Source organism: Lathyrus oleraceus, chromosome 4 (genome assembly GCF_024323335.1).
Source record: "Lathyrus oleraceus cultivar Zhongwan6 chromosome 4, CAAS_Psat_ZW6_1.0, whole genome shotgun sequence".
NCBI lineage: Eukaryota > Viridiplantae > Streptophyta > Magnoliopsida > Fabales > Fabaceae > Lathyrus > Lathyrus oleraceus.
This window is the reverse complement of record NC_066582.1, coordinates 3,150,001-3,169,598: the sequence shown is the minus strand read 5'-3', so window position 1 is coordinate 3,169,598 and position 19,598 is coordinate 3,150,001. Positions and strand designations below refer to the sequence as shown.

Below are 19,598 nucleotides of genomic sequence, written 5' to 3'. Positions count from 1 at the left end.
GAAAACTCAACCTGAATCAACAATCCACCGTGCGAGGACGGCTTCAACATACTAGTGAGGGGTTAACCCTATAATAAGTATGGAAGACTTACAATCAACTCACTAAGGATGAGGTAAGATTTACATCAACCACTATGGTAATTGAAACCTATGGCTAATGTGTGAAAAACTTAACAAGAATGGACAAAGCCACAAAACAATTGAATGGGTGAAGTTAATTGATTATGAGTATTCACAAAATATGGTCAAAGTATGATTAAGGTTCAATTCAAAGAAGTGTTATGAAATGGAGTTTGAAAAGTCAAGGACTTAAGGTCCAAGTTTCTAATTTGAAAAGCCATGAAGATGTTTGCACGATAAGTCAAAGTTTTTGAATTAACAATGTGAAAAGGTTTAGGATAAAGAGGGAATGGATAAAGGAGTGTAAAACTTCTCAGAAAGGTTCACCTCTTGAGATCATATAGAAGATGATTCAAGTGTGTCCTTAGGAATAGGCAAATGAGCAATAACATATAAGCACAACAGATGATACCGGATGCCAATTACTGGACTTATACCAATCTCACAACAAAGGTGGATACCGGATACCAATAAATGGATTTACACCAGTCTCCTAAAACAAACGGGGATGTCAGATGCCAATAAATGGACTTATTCCAACCTCCTAAAACAAAACAAAACCTGGATATCAGATGCCAATCTATCTGGGTTTATTCTAATCTCCCAAAACAAACAAAATATGGATATCAGATGCCAATCTATCTGGGCTTACTCTAATCTCCAAAAGATGATCATAGGAATACAAAAGCCAACAACATGGTCTTACAATTGCATCCTCCCATACAACAAACAAGCAGAAGCACTAAGCAAAGTGGACATAAGTTGCCAAATGAAATGGTCTTACACTCTATCCCTTCCAAATCATAGGAACAATGGCCAATTAATGGACTTACTGTTGCTTCCTCAATGGGCAAACCAAAGATGGATCACAAAGATATGAAATGATGATCATGCAATAATGAACAATTAATGATGATAAATGCACAAAGGCAAACAAGCAAACATGTACAGATGAACCAAGCAATCAATCAAACAATGTCATTTAGCAGACACTATATCCAAGCAATTAGGCTCAAGCAAGGGTTAGACTTTAAAGTCAACTGGAATGGGGTAAATGGTGCTCTTAACCTTAACATTGAGAGTTAAGGTGAAGCAGATGAAAGGATATGAGGGGTGTGCCTCATTGCTCTTATCCCTGGTCAGGGAGAGCTTTGAATATCAGAAGGTGTGGGAGTTCAGAAAGTTGGAACTCTCTCCACAAGTTAATGACTCTATAGATCTTGGGTTAAGATCCACAATGCTACAACATGTAATGTGAGCAAAGGGATGACACACAGAATACAAGGAGATGGACTACACATCTCTTCTATCTACCAATTGCCTTATCAAAAGGACTTTTCCTGCTTGGGGACAAAAATAAACAATCACAAACATTGCCTCTTAAGGAGGACTTCAGACAGGTGCCTGGCCAAGTAACAGGCCAGGTCTTCCAGACTACATGAAGAGGAGATGTTATACCTCAATGCTTAAGCTATCAAGCAAAGCAAAAGCAAGTTCACAATGAACTATAGCAACTAAATGTACCTGTGGAAACATCAAACAAATCAGTATGCTATACAGGCAATCAACCAACAGTTAATACAACAGACAACCAATATAGGCAAAGGCATAAGCCACAAGTCAATCCCAATTGAATCAACTTCAACCTACAAAACACACATTAGTAAGCAAAAGCAAATATCAAATGCTCTCAAGATGAGGTATCATCAATTGTGTAACTTGCATATGCAACCTGAAACAAAGCTTCAAACATGAGAGGCAAACCCTTAGGCCAAAGCCTAGGGTCAAAGATGAGGAAAAAATTTAAAACAGAACATGAAAATTGACCAAAATCAAGATTAATCAATTAAGAACAAAGTCCAAGTGGTCTCAGATCAAAACTATGCACCAAAATTCAATTCCTAAGCAAAACATGTCAAACAAGCAAGTTGGAATCACATTGGAGCAAACAGAATGAACCACTTCAAATCAAATCAAACATGGCTCAATAAATTCCAATAAAAATCATGCCTAAACAGAACACATTGAATGAGCAACACACCAAAAATCATGTCATTTGGATAAGTATAAGCATGTCAATTAAAATCAACAAGTCAAGGTATGCAAAAACAAGCTCAAACAAGGCCACAAATGGTGCATCAACTTAAGGCAATCCTAAAACAGTGATGACAAATGATAAATGATCCAAACCAAAACCACAATGAATTTCAACATGTTAATAATCAATGTAAAAAATTTCAAGTCCATATGATAATGCATGAGAATTTCACAAATCATGGAAGTTCAACACTCAACAAAAGTTCACAAATGACCAAACAGCAAAGAAAATCTCAAACAAATTGGAAATGGATCCAAAAATTCTACAAAAAATCATGCTCAAACTTAACATCCAGAAGAATCAACATGCAAAAAATCAGACTAATTGAAGTTCATATGGCATGGTAAATAAAATCAGCAAATTGGACAAGAAATGGTGTGACACACATTGTCACACCTACAATGATCATATCATATCTCACAAACCAGAAATGCAAAAATAGCAAACTCAATTCCAAAATGCTCCTCAAGGTGTCTAGATTATGCATGTAAATTTTCAGCTTCATTGGATTAATCATCATTTTTCACAATCAAAATAGCAAGCAAGGTGCAAGAAATGACATACATGAACAAACCCTAGGCAATTTTTAAATCCAACCGAGCACAAATTCTGTAAAAATATCCAGAAAATAGTAGACATTACAAGGAACATTGCACAAAAAATCTCATGTCCATTGGACACTTATTCATGGAGTTATGATTTTTTGAATGGAAAGAAAAATTAAAAAAACATATGGAATAAGCATGTGAACATGGAAGGCATATCATGGAAAAATACAAGGCAATTGGATTTTTGAAGGAGCGGGGAATCGAACCACGCTTGCATTCAAATTGCGCGCCCGGTCAAAACGCCGCGTTTCATTTAAATGAAACGCTGGCCAACCAGCGGTCGACACATGGACCAACGCATGGCGCAGAAACACGAATTCACATGCAAACACGGCCAGGAATGGATCAAAACGAATCTGGAAATAGAAACCCTAATGTTCTTCACGTGTTCATCATGTTCATCATCATCATCATGATCCAACTTGCACAGAAATTCATGAAACATATATCATTGGATTCATCTTGCAACACACATCAATAATCCAACATTTATTCAATCTAATTCTACTCATATCAAACGCATCGATCAAAGAAAGTTTCATCAACCAACATTCAAATCAACATAACTTTCTCAAAACTCGATGAAATCAAGAGATCTAAAGTGCAGAATGACCTATGTTCCACGATCTACAAGATGCACATGATAATTGGAAGAATTAGAGCAATCGAATTTTTACCTTGCTGATGATGCCGAGCTTGAATCGTGTGAATCTGGCTTGAAGGAGCTAAAACAGATGCTCTATAGTGTTGAGGAAGATGAATGAATGATGGACAACAGCTCAAGAATGCTCAAACTCGATGGAATCTTCAACTGCCATGGAAATGCACAAAGTTCAACATCTGCGATTCTTCAAGAATTCTTCACAATCTTGCTTCAACAGATCTTCAACTATGCCTGTAGAAGATGAATAAACCAAAAACAAAGCAAAAGCTACCAAGAAAATTGATGAAAAAGTTGAGAGAATTTGAGATGAAAAATTTTGGATCTGAGTTTGTGAAGTTGTTGTTACTGATTTTCTGTTAGGATTATCATTATATACCCTCTGCTAATCAAACTTGTTAATCCCAATTAGGCTAATGCAAAAAGGATTAGATGAAATGAAGATTTATGCAAAATGACCAAAATACCCTCACATGTGCATGGCATGCTACAGTACTCGTGGCTGCATGAAAATGCACTCAAAATGTGATTTTTGAATCAAATGCAATGGAACAATGTAATGGCAATGCATATTTTTTAAATTGGAGATTTCCCTCCAAAATTCAAAATGAATTCAAGTGAAAAATGCATTATTTTTGTGATGAAAATTTGTGAAATATGATGCATGATTATGATAGTAGGGATCAAGAGAAAATTGCTCCAAAAAGAACCACATGAATTGGCCTTTTGGTGCAAAAGTTATGCCTTGTTGAAGTTCAAAATCCATTGCCAATGATTTGATCATAACTTGCCAACCACAAATGAGAAATGGATGTTCTTGGACTTTTTGGAAAGGTGAGAGAAAGATCTTCAACTTTCATGTTGGACAAAATTTGATTTGAAGCTTGCTTGATGATGTAAATTGGAGGAGAAGACCTTTCCATTTTTGGCAGTTTGAAATTACAGGTCACTTACTATTTTTGGAAACTTTTCATCTGACCTTAAATTCTCCAATGTTGATGTTTGACATGTTATATGAGGCTTGTATGGACATGAATGAGGTCTTTCCAACCATCTCTCACCATCAAATCCCTGATTTTATGCACAGTTGACTTTTCTAGGGTTTCAGCTAACTGAAGAATGTTCTGATGAAATTCAAACCTCTATCACTTGAGATCTTGATTCAAAATGATACCATGGTTCATATGAACTCTTGATGAATGATCATGGTGCCCAAATTCTTCAGAATGGCCACCATCTATGGCTCAATGAATGCCTTTGACTGTCTTGACCTAATTGTTTCATCTACAAGTAACAAGGTTAGATGACAATATTTTTGTACTTTTGGTTAGTAAACAAATGAAAAGCAATGATATACAAATGCAAAACATGCTTGATGATCAAGAACCACTCTCAAAAGACAACTCACCCACAGGGAAGAAGGCAAGGTGCACAATGATCCTTGAGGCAATGATATGATATGATATGATGCCATGAGGGATCTTAGGGACAAAATTGGGGTCTTACAGGTAGGAGATTTTGCACTTCGTATTGAAGATTTGCAAAAGGGGTGTACTGATTGATCTTAAATTCTCGCACGGGTGTCGCGTTGGAAAAGGAGACATTTGTGACATTATCAGATGATGTTTATATGCGACATTTGTGATATTTTCTGTTTCTATGAGACATGATACAAGAGTCTATATTTATAGTAGTTGTAGACAAATATGGACCTAAAAAATTATAACTTGTATTAGTGGAGGTTCCGGAGATGCGTCTCTGATACCACCTTATTCTCTTATTCAGGAGATGCATCTCCGGAACCTCTCCTGATCCAGACAGAAAACAGAATATGTGTGTTTTATTTGGCAAATGGACAATTTTTTTAGCAAATATCAAAATTAAAATATTTGAATTGTATATATTATGCTTCATTAATATTAATTCACAATTACATACAATTAATTATTGACAAAAAAATAAAACGAATAGAAAGATTTGTCGTCAACTAAATTTATACGTATGGGTGATTCCCCCTTTGATTTGTGTGCATTTTACTCTGGAGTGACATTCATTTGATGTGTCATAAGGTGGTGCAAAGGTGTGTCTGAAGATACATCTCCAAAATTTAAGTGGCAGTTTGAATTTTTCACATTGTATAGGAAAGAATAAGAAATTTCCCTAATATATTAGTAACATTGAGACGAACATTCACGTACTCTATTTCTAATACATATAAAATATAAACCGTGTTATATTTTTATTTAATTTTAATTTTACTTTAAATCATTTATAAAATAGTTAAAAACAATGATATGAAAAATAATAAACCGACCTATAACCAGTGTTTGTGGAAAAGAAAAGTTAATGTTTAAAATAAAACTGAAAAGGCTATATTTCAAAGAAAATAATGCTTCGCTAAATTCATGTTTTGAGTTTTGCCTTTATATATATTAGTATAGATGTTATTCTTTAATCTAACTCATGTGCTGATACTGTCTTCAATAGCATGTCATCAATTTCAGTGTTGCAACGCAGTATTTTGTTATAAACATGTGTTGTTTGTGGAAACACCTAGGAAGATAAAATAGTGACAATTATAAGAGCCAGAGAAAATACAGGTGCAATTTTGGTTCTAGGCATGGGCTCAAAAACACCTTCACAGCTTGCCCAAGCCATTGCACTAGACTTTTAACAAATATTTTTATCACCAACATATCCAAATTTCTAATGCTGAAAGCCTGAAACATTTAAATATTCTATATGGTTTCCTTTTATTCTCAAATGAAGGAAATCAATAAGCAAACCCATTTTTCCAATCTACAAACCTCAATGATCCAAAACATGAAACAAATTTCTATTCGGCAAAATATAAACAACGTCTATATCCATCTTGAACTTCATCCTCAAACAAAATCCCAGTATTCACAAGCGAAACATAAACCATTGATATTCAAGACCAATAAAAGTGACATGGATGATGCAGCTGCCTCAAGTATCATCAACTTGCGAGTGAAAAACAAAACTAGGAAATGTGGTGGTTATATCTCTGCCAAAGAAACAATTTAAGTCAGATCTTAGATGATAGAGTTGATAACAAAATTGTCCTTGAGAAATAAAATATAAAGATATATTGAAAATACAATCCAGGACAAATTTTTGTGATACGTTTATTTAGCAAACATTTGAAATGACAATAATTTAATACTTCTGCAATTGAAAGTGAAGAAAAACTATGTTCTTAATAATAAAGTTTGAAGATTATGGCTCATTTTAGCAAACAAATCCTAACATGTTAGGCAAATTTTCACTCCCTGACGAGAGAACTTCAAAATCAAATTGGTGATTAGTAACAGGAAGAAACTCACTTCAAATACTGAAGAGTCATATTTTTCAGAAGGGATGGATGCCGCAAAACTAGGTTTCGCCATTCTTCCTTGTCAATCTTCCCATCATGTTTTGTATCAGCTTCCTCAAATGTCTAAATATCATAAAAGATGTTGGTGACAGATCTCCAGAAAATATTATGACAGCACAACAATGATATCATATGCCAATGTCCTCATTATCAATTCCACACATAAAACCATGTCAACGCTGAGAGAAGGTTTGCTTTAATTAGCAGAGAGATCATGTGGAAGCTTAGGTCGAATGCAAGGGAAACATTACCTAGAGCACACATAAGTTTTCCACTAATAATTAACTATGATATACAATGATGAACAAAAATGCACCATCAAAAGGGGTACACACTCAAAATTTGGAAACAAAGAAAAATCAATTAAAACAAAGAAACGTAAACAACTGGTTTTCAAACTATGCATGCAGCTTGTGTTACCTATCACTTATATACAGGCTTCCATACGATTGATTTAAGACACTTTAAATAAGAGAAAATTATTCATAAGTTTCTTGCTTAACCAAGTAGCCGACAAAAAAAAACAAAAATAACATCATAATAAAGAAGCAGAAAAACAACTTGTAATATGATTCAAATGTGTCCTAGTCTAATAATGGTCATATAGATATGGCATGCAATATTAGTTGTCAAGTAAATGAATCACCTTGTCAATAATACTTTCGATCACGTCATCTGAAAGATTCATACCAGATTCAGCTAGAGTAGCCACCACCATTTGTTTTACCTACACATAAAAACACTGATCATCGATGCATATAAATCTAGGTTGTCAATTGTGGTGGCTAGATTCGCTATCACAGCACAAAGCGGGTGATGGCCAGCACAGGGCCCTCGGTGGGTCACAGTATAGTGATGCTCGTACAGGCAAAGTGGCGGATGTCGCGGCACAGAAACCAGGAACAGATCGCATGTGGTGTGGCACTTATGGGCTGAACCAGAGGAAAGGATGGAGAGGTATAAAAAACAAAAGGACTTTGACACTGCACTAAAGTTCTTAACAGATTTTTAAAATAAACTCAGTTAAATCATCGGAAAATCTCAAAGTCACTACCAACTTCATCTAGGTTGTTCACAGTTCCCACATCAGTAATCTACTAGACCAGTTGTCAAATTCTGTCTTGAAATAAGGTCAGATACCTAAATATTATTAACAAATAATACTATTGTTTAATTGCTGAATAGGTTATCATCTATCACAAAAAATCTGAGTGACCAAGTGTAAATCCTTGTCTTGGCCTTTAAACAAAGATGAACCAATCAACCTATTAAAACTCAAGAGCTAGTTTGGCTTTCATCTATGGCCTTGGACCACAAACAGTTTAAAAATACAATTGCAGAAGTTGCAATGGGCATCAGAAAAATAAATTATGCAAGTGAAGGCTGATTCAAATTCCCAATAAATGATTCAATACCCGGTTGGTTATCTTGTGTCCTAAACACTATAGAGTAGTGATCCAATATGGTGTGGACAAAACTTATATAGTTGATATCAACATAAAAATTGTACCTCCTGTCTTTCAATAAAACCTTGCTGTTTGAGATCATACAATTGGAAAGAAACTGCAAGAAGGAAAAGTTGGGAATTCCCAATAAGTTTATACATTACTACCCATAACAAGGCAGTAAGGGAAATAAATAGACAATTGTAGAGAAACAATAGATATCCTTTACATAGTACACCCCCCTCCAATGAATATTGAATACCCTTTCCATTCAATATCCAAATGAAAATATTGACTAAATGTTGGTCATTCTTACACTCAATCTTATCATCAATTGGTGCGTTGGGATGAAAAACAGACAGAGCACGTGCAAACTCTTCAAAATCAAGTATCCCATTGTGCTTTGTATCAAACAAGTCAAACACCTACATAATTATAAAATCATGAACCGGACAAATTAAATTTATTAGGTTCACATCATATTGTACTCTGTATGTGCAGCTGAACTCATAGTCACATTAGATCATGACAAATGCCCCAAAAAAGAACCCGTCTAGCTAATAAATCAGGAAGAAAAAACACTGAAGGCCCAAAAAATATCATTATTGTTTTTGTCTTCCGTCAGGTGGAAATGAAAAAAGAAGTTGTGAAAAAAACAGAAAATGATGCTCAGCAGCATACCCTGTCTGCAAATAAGCTCTCCTTCTTGTTTGACTTGAACAATGCCAACTGAAATTCTTCCTGTCATGTAAAATAAAGAAACCATCATGAAAAAAAAGGATTATGAACAAAAAAAATACAATGGACGATATGAGTTACTATTAGTTGTGAGTTATACATGGAGCATGTAGACTTGCTACAATTATAGGGTAGGCAAGGAAGAAAACCATCATTGATAAGAGTTGAAAACAGTAAAACACAAATTAATGACATGAATTGATAGAAGAACAGAACATGAGTATAGCTGACCTTATTAATTAGCCCATCGTCAATCACTGCACTGCTGATCTTCTTGAAGAGTTCATATAGTGCTTCAATCTCACTTACACTAACTGCACCGATAATAAAACAAATAAATATCCACTCTTTTTTCCTTCCATTATTCTTTCCATTTTCTTATGATTTTCATTTTTAAAAAACTTGAGAGAGATATGAATATTCATTCCAGTGAATCAAGTCTCAGCAACAGGTTATATAGACTCGTTGTAATTTAACTAGAAGTCTTGAAAAGGCCTTTACAAGTTCTCCTTCAATAATTCGATAGCCACTTATGAAATCAAAATGCAAGAACATAGTAATTCCTTAACAATTGATTTGGAGAAAAAAAAGGGCAATAACATCATACACACTGTCTCTCTTGCAAGAAGTTCTGGATTTTCTAAACCTCTAGGTTGATTTATCGAATCAGAATCGCAACAATTTATTACAGCACCACACAAATGCTTTAATCCGTCTAGGCACTGCAACATGATCTCTTCCAGATGTCAAAACACCCCATACCTGAAATCCAGAAACAAAAAGATAAATGTGTAGCATTAAGGAGAAAAAAAATATACTTTAATAATTCATACAGAATACAAACCAATAAAACAGAATCAAGCTCTTACCACTGAGCAATATCACAAACAAACTTCATTATATTATAACTTTACTATGTCATAAAACAATTCAATAAAGATAAAACTATACTTTAACCTAATAGTTGAATGCAATAGTGTAAAGAAAAAGGGATTAACAGTACTACTGAACAAGGTGGTGCCATAACTAGAGAATTTAACAATTGAAGCAAAATTCTATATCAGACCAAACAAAAACCGATTCTCCTAAATTCAAAAACAATTAAATAGGGTTACAAAAACAAATTGAGAGGCGCAAACAGTTTCAGCATCATAGCAACAACAAAGGCATAAAAATTGAGATTAGGGTTTGGGCCATTAATGGCAGAATCGGAAGAAAAAAACTCACATTGATATTAAAAAAATGATGAGGGTTTGAAAATTGGATCTACAGAGATTGATTATTGATTAAATAATAATAAAAAGGAGAAATGGAAAAATGAAAATTAAAGAGATTGATTTAATTTATTAATTAAGGTTTCGGGGAGAGTAGAGAGAGAAAAAGAAGAGATTGAAAATTGGTAAATTATGAAGAAATCAAGGGGATAGGTAACTGACCCTGGGAGTAGGGGAAATGGAATTGGAATGGATGGTAACCCTAACCCCCTTCCCTCATCGATCACCAACCATCACACGTGCCTCTTTACCGCTGGTTCACTCCACAGTTGTAAATCCATCTTTAAAATGGTAACACAAATAATAACTTACCATAAAAGCTTAAATACTATGCAAATAGAATATGATATTGGTGTGGGCATGACACGTTACGAGTTTGAAATAGCATTTATGCATAAAGATTTTCATACACAACTAGTAACTAAATTAATTTTGATGTAGAATTTTATAACTTAAAAACTATGTTTTATATTGCGGAGTTTTTACAAACAATTGTTTTTATTTGTGTTAATCAGATCAACTAATTAAAATAGATCAAATAAAAATTATAGATATTATAAATGTATGGATACGTTAAGGAAAAAAAAATAAGGAATGGAAATATTTGGGCTCAAATCTCACTTGATTAGATATTTAGAATTTGAATACAAGCAATGGATTCCCTTTTCATTATCAATTATCACTCGGTTCGAATACATCAATCTCGATCACTTTATTCATTTTTTTTGTGACTGTTTTTCTATTCAATGGTAAGATAGTAACTCAACTGAAAAAAGAAACAAGCACGAACAAATTCATTAATTAGGAAGAACAAAACAGTACAAAATTTGGGGCAGAGCAATTTTTAGTAGCGCTGCCTCTTTATCAGATTAGTACTTAAGGGGCATATAACAAAACAAAAAACATTACAACTAATATTGTTGAGTTTATATATTATCGTCCAGGCGGCAGAAATTCGTCTGTGCCAGAGGGCAACACGGTCACGTTGGAATCCAACACGCCAGCGTTAATTCCATTGGTGACTTCCCTTTTTCTTCCAAAAGTTTGCTAAGACTCTTTTCCTCAACGCTACTTGTTGCTTCCATTGGTGAATTCCATTTTTCTTCCAAAATTTCGTTAAGACTCTCAGCTCCTTGCCCTTAACATTGAAGACCTTCGAGCCTCCGGGATCCTTCACTTCAACACTTTCATCCTCGCAAATGTTTTGAATTGTGTAAGGCCCAGATGTCTTACACTTAAACACGCTCAGTAGACCCTTTTTCCTAGACTTCCGCCACTTGACCTTCTTCCAACTTTCAATTTTGTTCTTGCTAACTTTTGATTTTCAAGTGATTTACTCATTTTTCTCACCTTATAGCTTTTAGTTTGTTCATATTGGTGCTTTGTGGCTTCAAACACATTAATGACCAATTATTCTTTGTTAAACCTCGGTGCTAACTCGCCCAACTCCACATCAATCATAGTCCTTCTTGTTGCCAATAATGGCCTTCCAAGAATCAATGGGGTTTCAACGTACTCAGACATGTCTAAAATTATAAAGTCAACCAGAAAAACAAGGTCATCCACCTTAACTGAAACATCCTTCAAGATTCCATATGGATACGTTATAGAATGGTCGGCTAATGTGAGAGTCATATGGATATACTTAGGCTCTTCATAACCCAACCTCCTCATTTGATAGTGGCATTAGAGTAATGATTGCCCCCAAATCATAAAGAGCTTATGCAACTTTTACAGACCCAATAGAACGAGGGATGGTGAACTTACCAGGATCGGTAAGTTTAGGTGGAAGCTTCCTTTGAATGATAACACTACACTCCTCAGTCAAAACGATATTTTTATCATCTCTCAAACATCATTTTCCTGAGAGTAACTTTTTCATAAATTTAGCATACACCAGCATTTGGTTTATGGCTTCACAAAAGGGGATGTTGACTTGAATTTTTTTGCAACATCTCTTTGAACTTTTTGAACTGCTTTTCTGTTTCATCCTTCTTTTCAGGTTTCTTTTTCAAGAAAGGATATGGTGTTTTGATATAATCAAGGAGCACATAGTTATGGTCATTAAGAATTTGTTTCTTGGCCCTCCTCCATGGTGAGTTCTTATATGTAAATTGGTCAAGAGTCCAACCCTTACCTTCATCCTTACTCTCAATCTCACTTGTTTCTCCCTCATTTTTCTTATTCTCAGCATCACCTTCTACCACCACTTTCTTTTCACTCTCTTTCTTCTCATCTTCACTCTTTTCTTCTCCCCACTATCTTGTTTGTGTGTGTACCTACCACTTTACTCCTCAATCCAATGACACTATAATGTGTTTGACTAAATTCGTAATCCTCACTATTTCTCCTTACTTTGATCCGTAAAATTGTGTCAACTAATCCAAGATCTTTCATCTTGAATGTGGAAGTTAGAAACATTTTTGTCTCTAAAATTTCATCCATGTTGTTTCTAATTATCAACATATCATCAACGTATAGACCAAGTAATATTAAAATATTTTTTCATACCTTTGTGTATAAACACTTATCACACGAGTTAGGAGTGAATCCATTTGAAAGTATGATATAATCAAATTTTCGATGCCACTGTTTTGGTGCTTGTTTTAGTCCATATAGGGATTTGATAAGTTTACACACATTTTGTTCATTTCCAGGAAGCATATAGCCTTTTGGTTGTTCCATGTAGATTTCCTTATCGAGATCTCTATTTAAAAATGTTGTTTTAACATCCATTTGATGAACTATAAGGTCATTCAAAGAGGCTAAGGAGAATGATAATCTAATTATTGTTGTTCTTGCTACCGGTGCATATGTGTCAAAGTAATGAACACCTTTTTTGTCTAAATCACTTTGCCATTAATATTGCCTTATATGTGTTTAATGTATCATGACTATGATACTTATTTTTAAACACCCACTTACATCCAACGGGCATTGATCCCTTTGGTAAGTCAACAAGTTTCCAAGTGTGATTTGACGTGATTGAATCCATTTTATCATGGATAGCATCCTTCCAAAAGGAAGAGTCCCTCGAAACCACTACTTCCTTGTAAATTTTAGGATCATCTTCTACTTGAAGAATAATAGTAATATTTGTATATAATTCTCATAATTTCCTTCAACTAGATAAAAAGTAATAAGTTGAGAATCAATTTCGTTTGGTCCTAGATCCTTTGTTTTCCGATCTCTCTTGCTTATCCTAGGCTTAGGTTGTGTTTCAATGATCCGAGAGGTACTTTCGGGTTGTATCTCGATACTCCGAGAAGAATCTTTCTCACAAGATTCTTTGTTTGTGGGAGACTCATATTCTTTATCCTTAGTAATAAGGTTTTTAAAGAATTCTATATCCCAGGATTCAACGATTACATTAGACTCTAAGTTTAAAAGTCTATATGCTTTACTATTTGGTGCATATCCTAAAAAGGCATATTTTATCCCACGAGGACCTAATTTAGTTCTCTTATGATCCATATTTTTATAGTAGGCTACACACTCCCACAATCTAAAGTAACCGGTATTTGGTGCTCCACCTTTCCATAACTCATATGGGGAAATACCAGTTTTCTTCAAAGGAATTATGTTAGTTATATGGCAAGCAGATAGTAAGGCCTCACCCCACAAATTAAATGAAAATTTGGAATGTATTAACATGACATTCATTATCTCTCGATATGTTCGATTCTTCCTTTCAGCTACACCATTTTTTTGTGGTGTGCGAGGTGCGGAGCATTCATGTATAATGTCATGTTCTTCACAAAATATATCAAATTCTGTAGAAAAGTGACCACCGCCCCTATCACTCATAAAGACTTTGATACTTTTGTTTAATTGATTTTCTATTTCTGCTTTGTAAAGTTTAAAGGCATTAAAATCATCATCTTTATGCCTTAATAGATATACATGTGTGAACCTAGAAGAATCATCAATGAATGTAATGAAATATATGTTTCCCCATGGGCTAACATGCCATTAAATTTGCACAAATCTGAATGTACAAGTTCAAGAAGATTTGTATTTCTTTCAACACTTTTGAAAGGTTTCTTAATCATGATTGATTTAACGCATAATTCATATTTTTCGAAATCATTTATATTACATGAGATCAAACCATATTTAATTAGTCTCTTTATAGAACTAATATCGGTATACGCTAATATATTATGCCATAAAGAAACAGACTCAAGCATGTAAGCAGAATTACAAATTTCATTAATAATATTGTCGGTAGTACATAGTTTGATCATTCCCTCAACAAAATATCATTTTCCTATAAATACCCTATTATGGGTCTATATAAGTTTACCTGATTCATATTAAGATTTAATTCCTAGTTTAATCGGAAAATCTCCACTAACAATATTCATATTCATATCGGGGATATAAAGCACATCAATAAGAGGGACTTTATTTTCGGAAGTGAAGTTGAGTTCGACGGATTCGGTTCCAACAACTTTAGATCGCACTTCATTTCCCATTTGTACTTCTTGTCCATCATTTTCCTCAAAGTAGATTTTAAAAGCATCCTTGTCATAATAGACATGCATTGTAGAACATGTATCATACTACCATCCTTGCACTTTGCCTTTGATTGCCATTATTTCGCTCACCGTAGCGATTATGTCGTCATTTGCATGAACAACATTGATCTCATTTTTTGACTTGTTGTGCCTGCAATCTCAAGCATAATGTCCGAGTTTTCCACACCCAAAACAACCGCATTTTGGACCTTTAAGACCTCCAAAATGTTTGAACTTTTTATGTTCCTTTTTAGGTCCAAGATGACTTTTCATGCCATCATGTTTCCTTTTTCCTTTGGCGGACACATCATTGGTATTGGAAATACCAATAGATTCTGATTTTTCCCTTTCCTTCGATTCCTCCTCGGTTCGATGGTGTTTCTGGATTTTCTATAGAGAGAAGTCCTCAGAACTGTGCAACAATTTCTTTCTATAGCCTTTCCACGAAGTTGACAATTTTGCAATGATTGCATCAACTTGAAAGGTTTCAGGAATGTCTATTTTCACGAATTTTATTTTATTCACGAGAACCTATAACTAGTGCACTTGGGAAAGAATGGGCTTGGAATCTATAAATTTAAAATCAAAGTATTTATAAATTAAAAACTTCTTTGTACCTTCCTTTTCGGCCTTGAATTTAAACTCGAGCGTCTTCCAGATTTTCGTTGCAGACTAAGTATTTGTATATAGATCGTAGAGACGATCAAATATCATATTCAGAATATGTCCACGACATAGAAACTCGTCATCTTTACGTTTCTTGCACTCCATCTTGAGTTCATCATGGCCATCCTTAGTTGGTTCAGGAATTGGTGTTAAGTCAGGATCTAAGACATAGTCAACCTTCAGAGTGGTAAGTAGAAATGTCATCTTATCTTGTCATCTATTGAAATTGGTTCCATCAAAGCGATCCAACTTGACGAGGTCTTGGTTCATAACTTTGATGCTTGAAACTTCAACATCGAAGGCCATTATAGGAATAATTTTAAGATTGTTAGATAAATCGGTAAAGTTGAATGGATCCAGGATTCAATCGTGAATGAAGTCACTTTCCCTATAAGTATTTCAAGAACTCTCTTTATGTCTTAGAGTTTGAACGCAGGAATATCTAGGATAATTAAGCCTTATATCGAATTTGCGCAAGACCAACAAAAACTTGATTTGTAGTGAAGGGTGTTTGGAATTTGTTTAAGAGGATATTCGGTTTTTGTGATGTTTTTCTAAGTTCAGAGTGATGTATTTATAGTCCATGCATGTGTTGTTTCACAAGGTTGCGACCATTGATGAAACAACACCTTTTAACAGTATTTCCACTGAAAGTTGCATTGTTTCCAAGCGTTGCCTATTTTCATTCTGTAACACTTCACAAAGTGTTGCTTCTTTTCGAATTGAAAAATGAAACGCATGCATCGACCAAAACGAGAGCAATATTGAGTGTGGAGGAAGGTCGCCTGCCTGAGCGCCACCAACATCGCCTCATAACGCTGCGAGGAACACGATTTCTATAATGTGTCGTGTTTAAGTGATCAATTGCCGCCTAAAAATCACCACTAATACTTCTACGCCCATGCCCTCGGACCCGGTCACGGATTCGAAGTTGATGTTGGCGAGGGGTGTATGGAGGAGACAAGTTGCATGATGCTTGGGACTGTCATATTTGTCCATGTAACACTTTATCCTCTTTTGTCCTTTTGTTGAGTTAATGTTCTTAACTCTTTATAAAAGACTTTGAATGTAAGTAAATCTTTCTATGTCGGACTATTTTCCTTGCATTTATTAGCATTTACTCAATTTCACTTTTTTTTATCATTTTGCAACATACACACAGACATTTAATGTTCATGAGTTTATAACAACTATTTCCCGGGAAAAAAAGATATAGGAACAAATATAAAAAATATGCAAATTTACAAGGAACAAAAGACTATTTAAGTCTAAAAAAATAATTATTAATATATTAAAATCATTTTGGCAGAAAAAACTCTTGCACTACTTGTCTCTTCTGTTCCCTTTTTTCTATCTACATTTGAGGAGATCCCTTATTCACTATGTGAGTATATTTTCTTTATCGATTCTGTTGATTGTAGTTTTATCAATTTGTTACATTATGTTATTATACACGTGATGTAGTTTAGTTAGTTTGTTTGTTTCTTTATTAATCTATATTTCATATGTTGGTACTTTTTTCTGTCTACAGTACAAACGTGAGTTTGTTTTGGTCGATGGAGCATCTAGTTAAGGTTTAGAGTCAAGCCAACAATAAAAAATCAGGTGTTATTGTTTACTAACTTATTACTGTTGTTTATTCATTATGTTTATAGGCTTATTGTTTGTGTTTTTTGAGTTGTTGAAATGTTGCCTAGAAAACAACTTTTTAATCATCAAAAGAGGAAAAGAAAAAAAAAATTGTTTAAATCTCAAAGGGGCGCTTTAGTTAATGGTTTATGAGAATATTTTTGATTTTTTTTTTTTAAATTTACTTTCCTTTGTTGAAATACATCATCCAAATACTTAATCTAAACACGAAACACAAGAAAAAAGAATTAAGAGGAAGAAAAACAACTCTATTGAAATGAAAATGTGAGATATTTGTTTGTGACTTTGACACCACAGTGTTGTAACTTCTTTCTACCATTGAATGATCCAAAAGTTTCTTTGTATAAAAAGGCAACAATATTGATTTATTTTCTATAGTCCCATCCTACATCTTGTGAGAGATAAAATATAACAAAATTTTCCATTTCTTTGTATAAAAACTAATAATATTAATTCATTTTCTATGGTCCCATCCTACATCTTGTGAGAGATAAAATATAACAATTTTGTCCATAATTTTTTTAAACGATAATTCTATTATTTTTTTACTATTCTTCAACTTTTTTTCATGTATTCTTTATTCGTTTTTATTTATTATTTTATTTATAAGAACTTAATTTTTTATAAGTTATTATTTTATATTACCTATCGATATATAATTATAGTATATGAGTTATATATTATCTATAATTTAATTTCATAAATATTTTAAAAGATTAGATGGATGATCAAGATTGAGAAAATAATTTATTTAAAAATTGATCTATTTATTAATATTTTATTTATTTTTTAATATATTTGTATTTAAAATATTAAATATTTTGTGTTTGAATATCTATGTTGATTATGAATTAACAAATTTCTTTTTTTTAATATTGATTTTGTTTTTATTTGATTTAATAAAGAATATTATAATATTTTAAAATAAAAAAGTAAAGTAGTTTTAAAACACGTTTCCTTTCTCATGAATTAAACATATATTTGATTAAAATTTCTTTCTTCCCTTCTTCTTTCCGAAAACAAATTCATATTTAACTAAAATGCATCCTCCAAACTCATCTATCCTCCCTTCCCCTTATTAAAATTTCTCTTCTTAAAACAAACAACCTAAAAGTGTCATAAATTAGATGAGTTCCTCTAATCCAGGGTGTATTATTATATAAATAAGAATAATGAGAAGTTGTGTCTCAAAAACATATATTAAAAAATTTATAAATAAAATATTTTGTGTTTTAAAATTGAACATTGGTTTGATTAGAAATTTTTTATTTAATTTTTTAACACAAAATTTGTATATATAATATTTTAACATATATCATAAGAATATTATATTGATAAGATATGAAATGATTAAAAGACCAAAAAATAATAATAATTAAAAAATGTTTAAGATATTATTTAATAAAATACACATTGATAAGAGATAAATGTTACTGTCTCCGTTTCTTTTTAAGTGTCGTTTTAACATAAAGCTCTTCAACCAAGATAAATGAATTGTTATAATTTTTTTCCCATTGTACCCTCATTTTAATCCACCATATACTTTCTCTTTCTAAATAAAATTCATTAATATAAATACTCATTAAATTATTTACTTCAAATAACTAATTCCATAATTTTCTCCACATAACTCTCTCTCTCTTCCGTTGCATTTTTCAACTACTCCTAAATTTTTGGAATTAATATTGCTTGCTATATGAATACGTACTGCTTGCATTTTCATTAATGGAAGTTATCATTTGAATTTAATTTTTATTGACCAGCCAATACTTTGAATAGGAATGGGAGTTATGTATGGGAATGAGAGTACGTATTAAGAAAGAGAATTTTATGGAAAATGTGGAGTGAGTTATTACATATATTAAAAAAGAAAAATTTATGGAAAATATAAAGTTGAGTTATTTAAATAGTAAGGGTATAATTGACAAATTGTAATATTAAAACATCAAAACGACACTTAAATAGGAACAAAAAAAATCTTCTAAAACGACACTTAAAAAGAAACGGAGGGAGTAATATTTTTTTAGTATTAAGAATATTTGAAATATGCAAATTCTCTTGTTAAAATTGTTTTATTTTTTATTTTAATTATATTAATTAATACTCCCTCCGTTTCTTTTTAAGTGTCGTTTTAGCATAAAGCTCTCCAACCAAGATAAATGAATTGTTATAATTTTTTTCCCATTGTACCCTCATTTTAATCCACCATATACTTTCTCTTTCTAAATAAAATTCATTAATATAAGTACTCATTAAATTATTTACTTCAAATAACTAATTCCATAATTTTCTCCACATAACTCTCTCTCTCTTCCGTTGCATTTTTCAACTACTCCTAAATTTTTGGAATTAATATTGCTTGCTATAGGAATACGTACTGCTTGCATTTTCATTAATGGCTAAAGGAAAACTTATTGCTTA

General features: G+C 33.0%; 1 protein-coding gene across 2 annotated transcripts; it reads right to left on the bottom strand.

The window, feature by feature from the left end:
* Window positions 1-6,221: 6,221 nt before the first annotated feature.
* Window positions 6,222-10,661, bottom strand: LOC127138264 (calcineurin B-like protein 3). 2 transcript variants are annotated; one of them, XM_051064673.1, is made up of 9 exons: window positions 10,504-10,661; window positions 9,675-9,829; window positions 9,299-9,381; window positions 9,011-9,070; window positions 8,646-8,754; window positions 8,395-8,447; window positions 7,531-7,611; window positions 6,835-6,947; window positions 6,222-6,515 (listed from the first exon to the last, which is right to left on the bottom strand). In XM_051064673.1, exons 2-9 carry the CDS (start codon window positions 9,796-9,798, stop codon window positions 6,458-6,460), a joined length of 681 nt encoding a protein of 226 aa, XP_050920630.1. In that variant the 5' UTR covers window positions 9,799-9,829; window positions 10,504-10,661; the 3' UTR covers window positions 6,222-6,457. The 2 variants fall into 2 exon arrangements, with proteins under 2 accessions (XP_050920630.1, XP_050920631.1); XM_051064674.1 differs by having other exon boundaries at window positions 10,295-10,551.
* Window positions 10,662-19,598: the final 8,937 nt, after the last annotated feature.